At 46.7% G+C, this 13,553-nt stretch overlaps 1 protein-coding gene across 5 annotated transcripts in view; it reads right to left on the bottom strand.

The window, feature by feature from the left end:
* Positions 1–13,336, bottom strand: part of RBPMS (RNA binding protein, mRNA processing factor) — a 173,624-nt gene extending 160,288 nt beyond the window's left edge. The window contains exons 1-2 of one of the 5 annotated variants that reach the window (XR_003606791.2): positions 13,140–13,334; positions 11,666–12,002 (exon numbers count right to left, since the gene is read on the bottom strand). Coding sequence is in view for 4 of the 5 variants with exons in the window: in XM_088020941.1 (XP_087877067.1) it covers positions 11,666–11,731 (66 nt within the window). In the remaining variant the exon portion in view is untranslated. The other 4 variants (XM_088020941.1, XM_028087572.2, XM_028087571.2 and 1 more) reach the window with 4 other exon arrangements.
* Positions 13,337–13,553: the final 217 nt, after the last annotated feature.

The raw sequence follows: 13,553 nt of genomic DNA, 5'->3' as shown, positions 1-13,553 counted from the left end.
GCCTAACCTGGTTCCTTCTTGCCTCCTGCGGGGGCCGGGGCGGGGGGGGGGGGGGGTAAGAAGCCACACTAGCCCAAAGCCCACCCCAGGCCCTACTCTTAAACCACTCTGGTACTCCTAGTGGGTACCACCTGGGACACTTGGGAGGGCAAGCAGGGAAAGGCATTTTCTCCTTTCTCCCCTCCCCCATGAGGATGGCTAAGCAGAGATTAATTTCGTAGCTCAGGTCTTCTGCATAACGCCTTCTCAAAACACAAAGACTCAGGATGGGCCTTAAAGAGTCCTTTTGTTTAGAGAGGGTCATTTCCTGCCGTTAGCTCACACCCAGAAACTCCCTCCCATTTCTCAAGGAGAAGCATTGATTTTCTCAGTAAAAAAACAAAGCAAAACAAAATTTCAGGCTTAAAACCATGCCCCTCCCCCAACAGCCTCCCCCCTCCACCCAAGATGGAACTTGGCTGGTGGGCCACCACAGCAGCATCCTCTACCAGGATTCAGAAACGGAAGGGGAAGGAGGCAGAAACACGGGAGTGGAGTTAGGATTCTTTTCAAGCACAGCAGGCATTGTCTGTCCAATCCCCGTGATTTAGTTAAGGAAATGAGCTTAAATGTCAAAGCAAGCAGCTTAAAGGGCTTGTCCTAGGTCCCTCAGCAAAGAAAAGACAAAAAATGAAGAGTATCAATGTTATGGTCAAGAACTGACTAATCAGAGGACTTATATACCATTGTCTATAAACCACTGTCTCTAAGACTAATGGACAATGGATGACGGTTAAGTTTAAGAAGTTTGCTCAAGGTCAAGTACTAGAACATGAATGCCATAAACGGGGATAAATCCAATGGCCTGCAAGTTCATGAGTGCATTAGTATGCTCAATTAACAGGCAGTCTGGTGACCAAAGTAATGACGACTTACATTTTTTTCTTCCTGAAATGTCATCTGCTCTGCTTTACAAGTAATAAAAACAGTGTGAGGCTGACAAGTAGGTAGAAATTGTAGCTGCAAGTTGCCTCCTCCATAAAGGTTCACAGAGCCCAGATTAGGCCTTCCCTCATGGCAGCCCATACAGGTGCTTAAAGGCTGGATTCGTCTAGCTAAAGCCTGCCTTATCCTGAGCTATGCCTTTTGTAGGCAAGGGGAGGAAAGCATACTGAGCTTGGGGCTAGACTAAATCAAAAGGACAGTGCTAAGTCTATCTCCAATTCCACCTGGATTGTTAACATTAACCCTCTGCAACCCCCCACACACATCTGCAAAACAGGGATCCAATTCATCTTGCCCTACTTTTACTTAACACGCCTTTCCGGGCCCACATCACACTCCCGATTCTGTGGAATTTTGTGCTAGGTTTCTGTCCTAACTGGACAAAGGCAAGGATTCCATTATGTGTGCAAAACTGCTATGTACAACCCCCGGACAAAGGACCTAATCACTCACCATCTAAAATTTCTGGCCTAGAAACTACTGTAACACTGTATATTAACTAGCTGGAATTAAAAACGTAAAAAGCCAAAAAATAAATAAAATTTCTAGCTTACAAGCTATGTGATGATTTGACTTTCTGATGTAATTAAGTGAGGATGGGCATCCAGAAATGATCATCTTCAAGGCAGCAATAATCAAAATTTAATTCAAAACTGCTGGAAAAGGTTTAGGACAATGTGGTATATTGAACAGGCCCCAAGTTTGACAGGTTGGTTCATATTCCAGTCACTTAACAAATTTATTGGGCAGTTCCAGGCATTGTTCTAGGCGCTGAGGGTTACAGCCTTCAACAAGACAGAGGTCCCCTGCTGCCAGGGAGTAACATTCCAGGAGTGTAAGACAAGTACATTAAGTAATGTCAGTAAGAAAATACATGAGGGATATGGAAAATAAGAGAGAGATAGGATAGTGCTTGGGAATGTGGGGTACTTTAAACCTGGAGATCAAAGATCTCTCTGGGTAACATCTGAACCGAGATATGAATGAATGACAAGGATGAGGCTGCCGTGTAAATATCTGGGGGTAGGATTTTTCAGGCAGACCCAATAGCACGCACAAAGGCCCTGAGGCAGGAACAAGTTTGGCAAGTAGAAGATATCTAAATAAGGCCCAAGCAGCTGAAGCATAATGAATGAGGTTGCGATTCCTGGTAGATGAGGTCAGAAACCAGCAGGGCCTTGATCACATGAACCTCCTGCACCACTGGAAAAATTTTAAGCTCCTACCCACCAGCACTAAAACTTCAGACAAACTGCTTAATCTCTCAGAACCTCAGTTTTCTTATACCAAAACAATGGCATGATAGCACCTCATTTGGTTTGTTAAAGTGCATTTAAACAGTAGACATTGCTCAGTAAATGCTTACGGGGCGTGCAAAAAGAAAAAAAAATCCATAAACACGTTTACAAGTTTGATTACATTTGGATATGCACCTGATCTTCAACTCTCCAATTTTCTTACACAGAAAATGGAAAAGGAGATTTTTGCAACTAAGATGGTCTCAGCGTTCATTAGCTCTAACAGTCCCTTTGCTCAGTACTGGGAAAGAGCTAGGAGATCCTGGAAAAGGAGAAACTGGGGCTTAGAGTGGAGGGGGGTAGGGGGAGACGGAATCAGAACACTGGACTCCGGCACTTCTCAGGTTTCCTTCTGCTGATAAACAAGGCCCCGAGGAGAAGCAATTCCCAACGTTTTCAGTCTCCAGCCACCCAGCATCCCTGGGCAGGCACAGAACAGAAGCGTGTATGCGAGAGAGAAAGAGAGAGAAGGTCTGCATGTGTCAGAGAGAGACCCTCACCCAGCCCACAAACACATCCTGTTGGCTTAGAGGAATACTGTATTTAACTTTCGGAAACTCACACTTTTTAAGTCCTGTAAATCACACATGCTGGGGAAAGTAATTACACTTTTGTGGCACTTCCCCTCAGAGCACAAAGGATATTCTGGTACTTCTGAAATAAGGTAGCACTTTCTGTGTTGTGCCTTCTCTCAGGAGGCCCTAACTGCCCATCCTATAGGGGGGCAGGAGAGAAATTCTCACAAAACAGAATCCTGGGGATTCAAGGAAAAGCAGTTTTTAGTTTTTGTTTTTAATCTCTAGAATTTCTCTTAGGATAATGTTGGCCACCAACGAACCTATCTACCTGGTGACATTAAATAAGTCAGGAAGAGCAGAGGAACATCATTTAAAAATCGACTCATGAGAACTAAAGAGGAGTTGAAAGTAGAAACAGGTCTCTAACTTACCTGCATTGGGTTGGTGAGATGCACCTCAATTCTCAAGACCCTTTGCAAAATCCTGGGAGCCCCCACGATGGAGGTAGGCTGTGTCAGCCATTCCTTCAGCATTTTAAATTTGTGTGACAATACTGTATTACAGCCTGGAATTTGGAACTATCCTCCCAGTGCGACTGGCATTTATTACTGCCATTTCCTTTTTCCCTCTTGGATTCTACATAACCTGCATCATAATGGGTGCAGCAGGGGGAAAAACCTATGAGGAATGAAAATGCAGGTGGTTGTTTTTCTTAAAATTTCCAGACCACCTTTCTTTCTTCAAGGGGTGCCACATAGCTGTGAGCAGCAAGCTTTTAGGAAAGCACAGATGAGCCATTGGAAAAAGAGGACCCACCGAATAAGAGGAGTTTGGGGGTCGGGCAAAAGGCTCATTTTACTCCCCATCTAATAAAGTCAAGAAAGAACCAAAAAATGTGAGGAAACGTTTTCTCTGGGTCTTCCCCCTTTACCTTCCAAACCCATCTACAAAAATCTTACGGTAGCTTGATTTTTGCCTTCCAGGCTAGGGTACAGCGCTGGAAAAAGAAAAGTTGGAGGACCAAAAGCCTCGGAATTAACTGCAAAGCGTAGAGGAAAAAATTTCCAGAGACCGTTGATGAAAGCAAAAAAAAAAAAAAAAGTGTATGGGAAATACTATATATACCTAGATTTTTCTAAGCTCCCCTCCCACACTCAGGCTTTCAAACGGATAAGCACACTGAATACTATTATGTTATAAACTAGGCAGATACAGAACACATTCTGATGTTCCTAAATCAAAAAGTGCTTTAAAAAATTTGCTTCAATTTTTCCTGAGCATTTCCAGGTCTTCCCCTTCCCTCGAAGTTTTCGGTTTTGTTTTTACATACATTCAAGTGTTAGGTAGATTTGGGGGGGGGTGTCTTTTGTGGCCTACCCTCACAAGGTTCCCCAGGAACCAGAGTCTCACGCCTCTCTTCAGTTTTCCAGGCGCTCCTTCACATCACCCACCTTTTCAATTACCGGCTATATAGACTTAAACTCTTCTGAAAATTGCTCTCAAGATCAGACCTCTCCTCTGCATCTCCAACCCCACCGGCTTCACCTCCTCATGGTCTTCTCCCCCCTTTTCAACTGCTCAATTTGCTATTTCTACAAAGAGGACCACCATGTAGCTGGCCATCCAGAGGAGAAACTGAGAGGCTTCCAGAATGAAACTCCTCGTCTCTCCTCGGCGCTGACAGTTACTGAGGCCCCTGACTACCTGTGGCTGAGTAGCTGCCGCCACTTTCCTTGGAGACCAGGATTCCTGCAGTACCAGCCTCACTCTTCTCTCAACTCTTCCCAACCCTGCTGCCTCCCCTTTCCCACTGGCAGGTCCCATAGGGCCGGGTCCCTGCTGCAGAGCAGCGCGACGCCAACCACAGAGTGGAGTCGGCTTCCCTGGCATGAGAGGCAAGCTCCTCTACCTTCTCCCCCAACCAATGCCGCTCCCCAGGCTCATCCTCAACTCCCCTTCCTCTCCTGCCATGCCTTGCTTGCTCTCCCCAGCTCTTAAGCCTGCGTCTCCACACAGGCCCATCTTCCACCCACGGTCTCAACCCTTTTCTCATCTGGCAAGATGTGAATCGAGAATATTCGCTCCAATGTCAGCTCTTTGGGGGTACAGCTCAGTGGTAGAGCATTTGACTGCAATGTCAGCTCTTTGACACAAGGCCTTCACCCTCTCGCCCTTGCAGTGCTGTGTTCCCAACTCTAACACCAACTGAGCCCCATGCTTCATTACACATGTTTACATGGGGCAGTCACCACTCCAACCCAGAGCAAGTGACAGGCAGAAACCAGCTCGCGTAGCCCCCGGCACACCAACCTGCACTCCAAGTCATCTCCCCGTCAAAAAAGGTTCATCACCACCCTAATACCTCCCTCAGCTCACTGGGAGGATAAAATAATGGAGTTTGCGTATAAAGTGCCCAGTACCTGGGGTAAATATTCAGAAGTAAATACTCAGAAGTTTGCAATTATTTGAGTGAATGGGTTAAAAAGATTTCTGAGAATTGCATAGGAACACTCCAGTCTTTTTTCTACCGAGCAAAAACGACAAACCAGGCAACAACTTTACTGTGATAAGCTCAAACGTGCAATCTTCCTCGAGTATACAGTCACGCCCCGCCCCCCCCCCAATGATGCACGGAAGTGGTTTCGAATAGTCTCCCAGTACTCTTTCAAGGTAGGGATGTGAGTGCAAGGAGTGCCAACCCAAGTCTTCCGCACTCATCAGGTAGACTCATCCCCATCACGGGATGGCATCCTTGCATCAACAGCGTCAATTTAAATCCCTGGTCCCTGCTGGCCTCAGGCCCACTGAGCCAGGCGGCCACTTCTGCTCCAGCTATGATTAAGGTTCATTCCCCTCATTCCTTCCTAAGTTTTTTCTTTGACCAAAGCAAGCACTGTTCAAGAGGAACATTTGCATTCCCTTTCCCCCTTCCCCCAGGCAGACACTAAGGTGCCAAATGAAACTGAACACAAACATTCCAAAGTGGCTGTCACACAGAGCAGGCTTGTTTGGGAACACAGGGAGCTCCGGGCTCTTCCACCTCACCAAAGCTCCCAGAAGCCCGCGTCCAAAAGGTCAAACAGAGTTCCATGGCACCCACCACCAAATTCTAATGGTGAAAACCCAAATGCCCCTCTGGAGAAGCAGGCCTGCAGTGGCTATCAGAGGCACCAGGCACACCCCAGTGGAGGCTGCGGATGGCAGGTGGAGCGAGTTCATTTCCCACCTGATCCATCCACAACTTCCCTAATTTCCCAGTGGGCAAGGGCCTCAGTAGCAAATAAGTGGCTGCTTTTTAACAGCCTACCTATGCTAAGTCATCATCACCAACCCTACCAATAAGGATATTTCACATTTACAAATTAGTTATAAAGAATTGTATGTGTATATATGAGTAAGTGTGTGTGTGGGGGGGGTCCTCACCTGGTACTGGAGTACTATCTTTGGGTAGGAGTTGAATATTGGGAATACTGTGATAAGATGGCATCAATCTTTAACAAAAAAAAAAACACAAAACAATTACATGAAAGGTAATGATCCAGGAGTTAAAGAGAACAAAGCAACTTCTACTGGAATTCTGAGGACAACCATCTCTTTGGGATGGAACCTTCAGGTGACGGGAGTCTGCACAATGTAGGCTGAAACTTGGCACGTGCCTTGAAAGCAGCTCAAGCTAGATCAAGAGGGAAAAGATGGTTGAAGCAAATGGTTTACAGAGCACAGGGGTACATGAGGGCAATCCTGACTGTCAAGTATGGGCTTTGTTGTGCAGAGAACAGATCAGCGCTGAAGGACCCATCAGAGGACCAAGCAGTATGATAGAAGGATGCACTGATAAAGCATGGTAGAACAAGGTGAGCAGCTAAAGAGCACTAAGATGAGCCAGGAGAAAAGGAATGAGTGAGAGCAACAAAGAGAAGGGCTACAAGGAACTGAAGAGGCCCGGGTTCCTGCAGCAAGGCTTGTGAGCAAAAGCAAGTGGGACCAACCCAATGGTTTTGTGACATTGACAGATACAGCAAAGAAATTCCACGGAATACTCAAAGAAAAAGACAGTTGGGTGGGTTTTTTTTTTTTTTTTCAATTTTGTTCACATGTTCATTTTAGAAAATTTAGAAAGCAGAGAAAAGCATTAGAAAGTAAAAATCTAATAATTTTTATTAATATTTGGGTTTTTTTTTTTTTTTTTACCTATTTGGGGTTTTTGTTTTGTTTTTTTAAAGAATTGGCATCACATAGAACTTTTAAATCTGTTTGTTTAATGTCCTAACATTGACAATTATGCCCTCAATTAAAACGATGTCAGAAGCTGGGAAGAAAAAGTGAGATTCTCCCATACAGCCTTCAGAGGGAATGTGACAACACGGACACATTGATTCCAAATCTCTGGCCTCCAGAACAGCGATAGAATGCATTTCTGCTGCTTTGAACCAACAACAGAAGTAAATATATGCATATACATATACATCCTTTAAAAACATGGCCTTTCATGGCTACTTACTATTCTCTTTCAGAAATTATACCATGATTTACTTTAGCAATGTCCCTGGGTAAAACATCGAAGAGTCTTTACGACTGTTCACTATCAGAAGTAACTAATTCACGAACATATTTTGCCATATAATAGCAAAGTCCTCCAGAAAGCTGCAATTCGCGTCACCTTGCAGTACATCTGTGCCCACTGTCTTGCCTCATCACCAACACTGAATTCTGTCCTTGAAGCACAAATTCATACGAACCCACAAAAACCTATGAAAGCAACTCTGAAAAGAACCTCTACCCTATCAAACGATCCACCCAACAACAAAAATGCCATGGGGAAACAGACTGCACAAGAACACAAGCGTTTATGAGGGAAATTTAAAAACTACTGGAAAAACAGCTCAAAAGCGCATGCCAAATTTAGCAGCATTTTACTAGGAAGTCACTGTGCTTTCCTTTTAAAACTATCACCAAAGACTCTCCGAAGGCTGAAATAGGTTTGTTATATTAGATTTGGAATAACAGACTCCAGACGTGGTTGAACGGTTTAAGAATATTCTGATTCTGTACTTTGCCCGAGTCATAATGTAGATTATCTTAATGCCCATCTGAAAGCTTGAGGCTGCCACCCTAAACTGACACAGTAGCCTTTCTGTGGGCCAACTGGAGGAAACAATTTTCTTCATGACCCCAATATTTGGGCAAGATTACTAAGCACTTTTTTTTTTTTAAGGTTCTTTGGTTTTTAATCTCTACACCCAACGAGGGGCTCAAACTCATGGCCCTGAGATCAAGAGTCACATGCTCTTCCCACTGAGCCAGCCGGGTGCCCCACTAAGCACTTTAAAAGGAAAGTGAGGTAAAGATTTGTATTAGCTTGTAAAGAACCAACTGTACATGACTGCTGCCCAACATTTGCCAAATATCTTTTCAGTCAATACTGCAACAATGTCAACTTTTTTGCTTTTCTAGTGTTAAGTACAAGAAAGTTCAAATCAATTTAAGGAAAGATTGCTATTTACCATTCCTGCTTCAACATAATAAAACACCTTTAAGAAAGGATTTGTGATCAGCCTGAAAAATGCTCAATGACCTGGCTAAAAGCAAAAGCAAAACCAAACTGCATATTTATCGGATTTAAAAAAAATTATTTTGAAAATTAAGGGATCAAAAATAAATTTCTATCTACTACCAGATAGAAAAAGTCTTGATACATAAAGCTCAACAAGACAAACGGAGTCTGCTCTACACGTTTATTGATTTTTAATAAAGTCTAGTCCAGTTCAAATCGCCAAAGGTGTTTAAAGAGAATACTGCCGGGTCCAAAGCTAGATGCAAAATTCTAGGATTTTATCAAGTGTAAAATGATGTAAGAAATTATCTAATGCCCTATACATAAGCCCTATAAATCTCAGATCCCAGTTAAGATTTTGACAATTGGCTTTTCTTTAAAGGGACATGTTGTAGAGAAACAAGCACACAGGAAGCCAGAAAGCCAGATGTATTATCTTTTACAGCTAGCTAGCCAAATCTTAAAAAGAATTTTTCCTCAAAGCTTTCAATAGTATCCAAAGCAGAAGTCTATGCCCTGTCCAAGTTCTCAAACTTCCAACCCCAAAAAGCTACAGAAATTTTCCTCAATCCTGGGCTGTTATTCTATAGAGTTGGAACCAAACAAGTGTTTCGGTATCAATTATTTCAGAGTAAGCTTTAAAAGCTCTCATACAGGGCTAAAACGTACTGGAAGATAGAAGGAACTCATTTAAAAAAACAGAAAAAAAAACCCTTGGATTCTACGAAGTGGTAGAGAAAGCCTAAATTGCTCTGATGTTCTAGGAAATAAACTATTTTCTCTTAATGATGATTGGACTTGCTTTTCCAAGTCAGCTCAATGGCCACCAGAAACACAACAAAACACATTTTTCCCCTCTTGTCATTATGAGTATATACATTTTGTATGTGTGTGTTCTGTTTACTGGAATCCTCAGCCAAGGCTTTTAAATGTGTTTGAGAACAAACTGCTGTTCGCTGGGTGGGCAGGGAAAGGGTCCAGTGTGGTGGTTTTTGTATAATGCTAAGCACATTAATGGGACTCACCAAATACCATATTTATTTTACTTGTGGCTTTCAGGGTTAGGGGGAAAAAAAAGAGGTTAGAGTTTATCAAAAACAAAACAAACTCAAAACAGGGAATCAGCGCAAAATTACCTGCATCACTCAAGGCCTATTTCCTTTCTTCTCAACGTTTTTAACATTATAAACCCTCTCTCTTCATGGGGTATTTGTCTTTATACTCCACCTCTGGTACGACTTGGGTTCTAAAATCTTCCTAACCGTCCACTTAGTTTTAAAATAACTGTCTCGCCAAAACTGCTGACCTGTCATAGAGCCACATGCTGTTGCCTCCTGAAAAAGGCACATGGTCAGGGCAAAAGAGGTGAGAGGCAGTAACTCTGTACTAAGCTCACCTGTGGTTCTACTCATACACAACCAACCTCACACATTAAGGCGCCCCAGGAACGGGGCCGACAACACCTCAGTCCTGGTGGCAGTGAGGCTGAGATGGGTTACGTGAAAAATGCGATTTTTTTCTCTACTTAATTTTCTCAAGTTAAGTAGGTTATGGTTTTGGAACACTTAAACCTCTTCTGCTACCTACCAATAGCAAAAAAAAAAAAAAAAAAGCCTTTGGGTCTGCCTGATTGTTTTCCATTTACAAGAATTCTCAATTGGGTGAGCAGAGAAAGATGGTTTCATACCATACAGTCTTACCCTTAGAAATAAACAGACTGCCCATCTAAGTGAAATAGAAAGGTTTCTGAAGCAATTGGTGTGTTAGGTGAATTAGTTAAATATAGCAACTCCTTGGAGAAGCACACTTGTCATTTTTAAAAATTTTATTTCAAGGGTAGGGAAAAGAAATAGCAAAGCAGCCAGTAAGATTCAAGAAAAAAAAAAGTGGAACTTGCAAGTCAGGTCTCGGACTCTCTGAAAAGGGGGGAATGGCAGTAGTCCTAAAGAACTAGCATGTAAATAACACTTTTCAAAATAGTTTATAATAAAAAGCGCAATTATCCTCAGGTGTGAAGGCAATTTTCCGCTTACTCCAATTCCGGTGGGTTGCCCCATACAAATGGGCTAAGAGTAAAATCTTGTATTTTGCATTGATTTGCATGGTCTTAGGTCCCTCTATCTTCATTTAAACTCCCTTTTTCACAAGTGGACAATGTGCTGAGGACTCAAAAGTACTATTTAAATCCTCCCCAACGTTTGGTTTCACTATCAGAATCTTTGTTTGCACACAACACGTTATCTCCAAAATAATCTCAACCTAACCGCTTTAGAATCAGTTTACCATTGTTAACTTTACATATTGGAATACAAGACCTCTAAGAACGCCTTACAGGTCTTATCTAGATGCATACTTTCCTGCATCTCTACACTCAAGTTCTTTTTAGAATGTTTAAGAACTCAGCTATGAGGGATCCTAAAAAGTAGGCGAAAACAGTATTGTTTCTTGCACTCCAGATAACGTACCTGCAGGAACAAAGCCATTTAAAAGGATACCACAAATATCCTAACTACAAAATTCTGAAACTTCTGTTCAGGGAGTTCCCTCCCACAGTTAAATTTTGTTTCCACCAACGGAACGCACCGCCGCCGCAACATTTTTAACGTTGTTACGGACGCACCACATAAAATTTACGCTCAGAAGTCAAAGTCCCATTAAAAGAGCCTAGATGATCGCTTGGTGAATTGTAAAGTTTTAAACTCTTATTCGCCCCGCCCCCCGCATCGCCCCTAAATTTACAAAACCTAATCACCCACATTCGGGGTCTTTGACTCATCAGAGAAGAATGCAGCTGATGAGTTATCTATTAATCCAAAATGCCTCAGCTGGAAAGATATTTCACCAAGAACTTTTAACACTGAAAGGGAGGGGGCAGGGAACAGAAGGTGTCTTTTAACGAGAACTTTCCCCGAGTTCTCTCCTTACACCGCACACACAAACACACCCCTCAAACTTCCCAGTTCCCGGTCGCAGAATTAAGTCCTGACCCTCCGGGTCCCAATAAACTGAGGTCACCCAGGAGTCAGCTCTCGATTCCGCTTTTAAAATCCCACGCAAACAAAGCTGGGCATTATACTTACAAGTCTCCGAAAAGTCCTCAAAGTTACGCAGTCTTAGGAACCCACAAAAACACGCTCTCCGAAGAGAGCCCCCCCTCTCCCGGGGCCACAGTTTGGGGCTGTGCCTCGGGGCGAGGGCAATTCCCAAACCCTCGACTGCGGCGCCCGGGGGCCGGCGGCCGCCCGCACGCAGGAGAAAGCCCGCGGCCCGCGCCCCAGGTCGTACCCCCGCCGCAGCGAGCCCCTCCGTACCTCTTCCTCCTGAAGGTTGGCCTCGTTCGGGGTGTTCTCCTTCTCGGCTTTGCCGCCGTTGTTCATCTTCCCGGTCCTTCCTCGCCGGGCAGGGCTGGGGCGCGGGGCTGGGCGAGGGCGCGCTCGCCCACTTTTCCCTTCCCCGGGCGCCGGGGCTCCCTCGGGCGGGCGCCGCGGGCTGCGGGGGCTGAAGCCGGGGCAGCGGCGGCTCGGGCTCCCGCGGCGAGGCGAGACTGCGGCGGCAGGCGACCCAGGAAGTGCGAGGGAGAGACGGCGCAGGGCGAGGCGCGGGCCGACTGGGAAGGGGACGGAGACAATCGGGACCCGGGAGGGAGACCTGGAGAGGGAGGGCGGGCGCGAGGGAAGGAAGGAAGGAAGAAAGGATGGGGCGAGGGCGCGCGTCCCAGGAGGGAGCCCAGAGTTGGCAATGTGGCCGAGCAGGGGCTGGGGGCGGCCGCTGCCAGAGCCTAGCGGGGGCCGGAGGGAGGGGGCGAGGGGTGCCCAGACCCAAGGAGGAGGTGGTGCAGGGCGCGGGCCGCGGCTGGGACGCTGGGACCCGGAGAGTGCGCGCTCCAGGCAGGCTCTGGGAAGTACGGGATCCAAGCAGCTCCCTTTCTCTCGCTTTCCTCCCTCCCCTCTCTCCTCCCTCTCCTCCTCCTCCTCCTCCTCCTCCTCCTCCCTCCGCCCTCCCTAGACGTGGGCTGCCGGCTTTAGCCCGGAGGGACGGGACGCGGGACGGAGAAGCCCCCCGCGGGAGGAGGGGCTGCGCCGGGGGCGGCTGCCCCGCGGCCGGATGGCGCGCGCCGGGGAGGGGCCGCGGGCGGCAGGCGGAAGCGGCCGACCCCCAGCCCCCCGACTCGGCGGTAGGTCAGAGGGCGAGGGCCGAGGCGCGGGAGGGAGGGAGGCCGTGTCCTCCAGCTTCCTCGGCCCCTGGGGGCCCCGGCGGCCCGGCCGCGCCGGAGTTGCCGAACTCGCGTGGCGGCGCGCGCCGGCTTGGAGAGGGGCTTCGGGGAGCCAGGCCGGGCCAGCGCGACGCCCGGGAAGCGTGATGGGCTACTGCTGTTGGCTTGCTGCCCGCGGGGATTCGCACCCCTGTCCCTAAGCCAGCCCCTCCCTTTCAGTACCAGCTCAGACCTATTTCCTCCCTTCCTGGTTGGCAGCTTGAAATGACAGGATGCGAGAGAACGAGCGACGTCCGGGGGCAGCCGGCTCCGGGCCGGCGTTTTCAGGGCACAGCTTCAAACCCACCTCCAGCGCCGGGTCCTCGCAGACCTCCCAGCCTCCGCGCGCCGGCCTTCGCTCTCCGCTAGGCTTCACGGGCCCCCTGCTCAGGCTCCTGGCACGGCCCTTAGCTGACTGTTCTGGAATTATTTACCTGGTTGCCTCCCTTACTCTCTTGGAAGAGCCTTCCCGCCAGACAACAACACCGTGCCCTGTTTCTCTTTAAAATCCCACGGCTATTTAAATACGCTACCTGGTATACAGTAGGCACTCAATAAATCTTTGTTGGCTAAGTGAATATTCCTCACAGCGAGCCGAACTGGAGGCCAACACAGATGATCTTCAGAGGGTCAAAGCCCCTTAAAAGAAGAAAGATGGCTCAGTACCGTGGGAAGTCCGCGCACAACGCCTGTTTACGCGCCAACCTCGGAAGGACTGCGAGGTTTCGGTTTCCTCACCTGTGAAATGGAAGTAGTTACCTCCCAGGGGGTTGCAATTAAAGGAGATGATAGGCTGGTAGAGCTATAGCACCCAGCACCCATTCCTGCCCAGTTTAAGTTTACAGAACATGGAAGTTAGCATTATTATCATTAAGGAAATTTCCATTTTTTCGGGGCCATAGAGAGCTTCTCCATTCCGGTATCATAGACACATAAATTTAAAACTG

The sequence above is a fragment of the Eumetopias jubatus genome, unplaced genomic scaffold, assembly GCF_037043125.1.
Source record: "Eumetopias jubatus isolate StellerSeaLion01/CBP00866 unplaced genomic scaffold, mEumJub1_p1.0 scaffold_2, whole genome shotgun sequence".
Taxonomy (NCBI): Eukaryota; Metazoa; Chordata; class Mammalia; order Carnivora; family Otariidae; genus Eumetopias; species Eumetopias jubatus.
This window is presented reverse-complemented; position numbering and strand designations above follow the sequence as displayed.